The sequence below is a fragment of the Priapulus caudatus genome, unplaced genomic scaffold (assembly GCF_000485595.1).
Source record: "Priapulus caudatus unplaced genomic scaffold, Priapulus_caudatus-5.0.1 Scaffold259, whole genome shotgun sequence".
Classification (NCBI taxonomy): Eukaryota; Metazoa; Priapulida; class Priapulimorpha; order Priapulimorphida; family Priapulidae; genus Priapulus; species Priapulus caudatus.
In genome coordinates, this window is record NW_014577320.1 from 521,430 (window position 1) to 523,171 (window position 1,742).

General features: G+C 46.2%; 1 protein-coding gene across 1 annotated transcript in view; it reads right to left on the reverse strand.

The window, feature by feature from the left end:
- Positions 1 to 1,742, reverse strand: part of LOC106808211 (F-box only protein 21-like) — a 25,106-nt gene that overhangs the window by 5,163 nt on the left and 18,201 nt on the right. The window contains exons 9-11 of the mRNA XM_014810824.1: positions 1,125 to 1,244; positions 593 to 663; positions 276 to 433 (exon numbers count right to left, since the gene is read on the reverse strand). Of these exons, the coding sequence (XP_014666310.1) occupies positions 276 to 433; positions 593 to 663; positions 1,125 to 1,244 (349 nt within the window). The remainder of the gene's footprint in view (positions 1 to 275; positions 434 to 592; positions 664 to 1,124; positions 1,245 to 1,742) is intronic.

The window sequence follows — 1,742 nt, forward strand, 5'->3', positions numbered from 1 at the left end:
CCTACGCCTACTCCCTAACCCTAACCCTAACCATATCAGATCGTTACCAGGGTATGTTCCGATATATCGAACCGTACCCAGGGTACCCTCCGATAGTACCCTGGGGGACATAGACCCTATGAGTGTAAGTTGGTGGTACTGAACAGGCGATATATGAGCAGTGATAGAGAAAACGCAATACGTAGGCATGACAGGTGGTACATACGCAGTGACAGACAAAAGGCGGGACCGAAGTCGTGACAGAAGCAACGGTGCAGTGGCGTGGCGAAGCATACCTTGTGCTGCATATCGACTGGATCCATCCTCCACCAGCACGTTGTAGAACGGCTGTCTATCTTTATCCTTCAGCAGGTGCACACTCATCTGATATATCCACTGCTCACCAGCCTTGCACGTAGAGTCCCAGCCATATATCACACACTTGTACTCATAGCTGCAACATGTAACCACTGTGTTCAACACACCTGTGTACTCATACATGTGCAAGATTCACATTCTTATCTACGGCAAAATGCATTCATTAAGCTAGCACTACACCACTGTAATTTATCGACATTCCTTCAAGAATGATAAAGTCAACACTCTGGCTTACCGTTTATGTTGCATCACCATGCCGACAGCAAACTCAACCGTGGGATTCTCGCTGCGCAGCTTGGGACTGATCTAAAAATATGAATACCTCATTACGTACCAGCACAGGCGCATGGTATGTCCTATATGGCTACATTGAAAAAACTTAATGGCTGATTGTGAATACACGTTCCTTGACAATACACGTTTCGCGGCGAAGCAAAAATAACGCGTGGCTGGCTCTGTATCAGTTGGAAGGTGAGGTTGGATCGTGGGCTGGCATTACAATGTCGCGGTGGCAGGTTAAGCTGGGTTTACGCTACCGACTTTATGCTGTCAAATTGGCGAATTGGACCACCTTCGCAATTATACAACCGACAATCGACAGTGTAAACGTCAAAGTCGCACGAGCAACTGGTTAGTAGCAACTAGTTGGGAGATTAGAACAGGTTCTATTTTCGCCAACTCTCTGTTGCCGAATTGTGAAATTGGTCCAATTCGCCAATTTGACAGCATAAAGTCGGTAGTGTAAACCGAGCTTTATAATCACTCACAGGTTCAGGCACGTCTCTATCCTCCTCGGCCAAAGCTCGATGGGCCGCTGCTGAAATCATGTTTCCAATCATGTTGACGTTCACCTGCAGACGCATAATCTCGTTCACCTCATCAATGACCTGCAGATAGATGTACAGCAGCAGCAGCTTGTAAACACCTGCATCAACCGTCACAACTGGAATGCAGGAGCTACCCAATTTTGCTCTGTTCGTCAAATCATTCAATTAATTCCGTATCTTTTCTTTAGCAACCACACCACTTCTCTATTCTAGTCGTTTTACTGTTGCCTGTTTGCCTCTCTGGCGGAGGTTCTGAGGGAGGAGATGCGGCTCCTGCCGCAACTCAGACCAGATTCCCCTACCACAGTCACTACCCAATACGTGAGTTTCGTTTTGTTGTGATAATAATACATTGATCTGATATTTCGCCAGGCTTCATATCTACATGAATAATTAATATGATCTCTCAGTTGCGTCTCTGCTTTCTAGTGATATACTGGTATATATGTATATGTATATATATATCAGGGGCGGCGCGTACGGGGGGGCCGGGAGCCCGGGCCCCCCCCCTTTTTTGGCAGAAAATATATGTCTATATGTATTTTGTATGATCGGAAA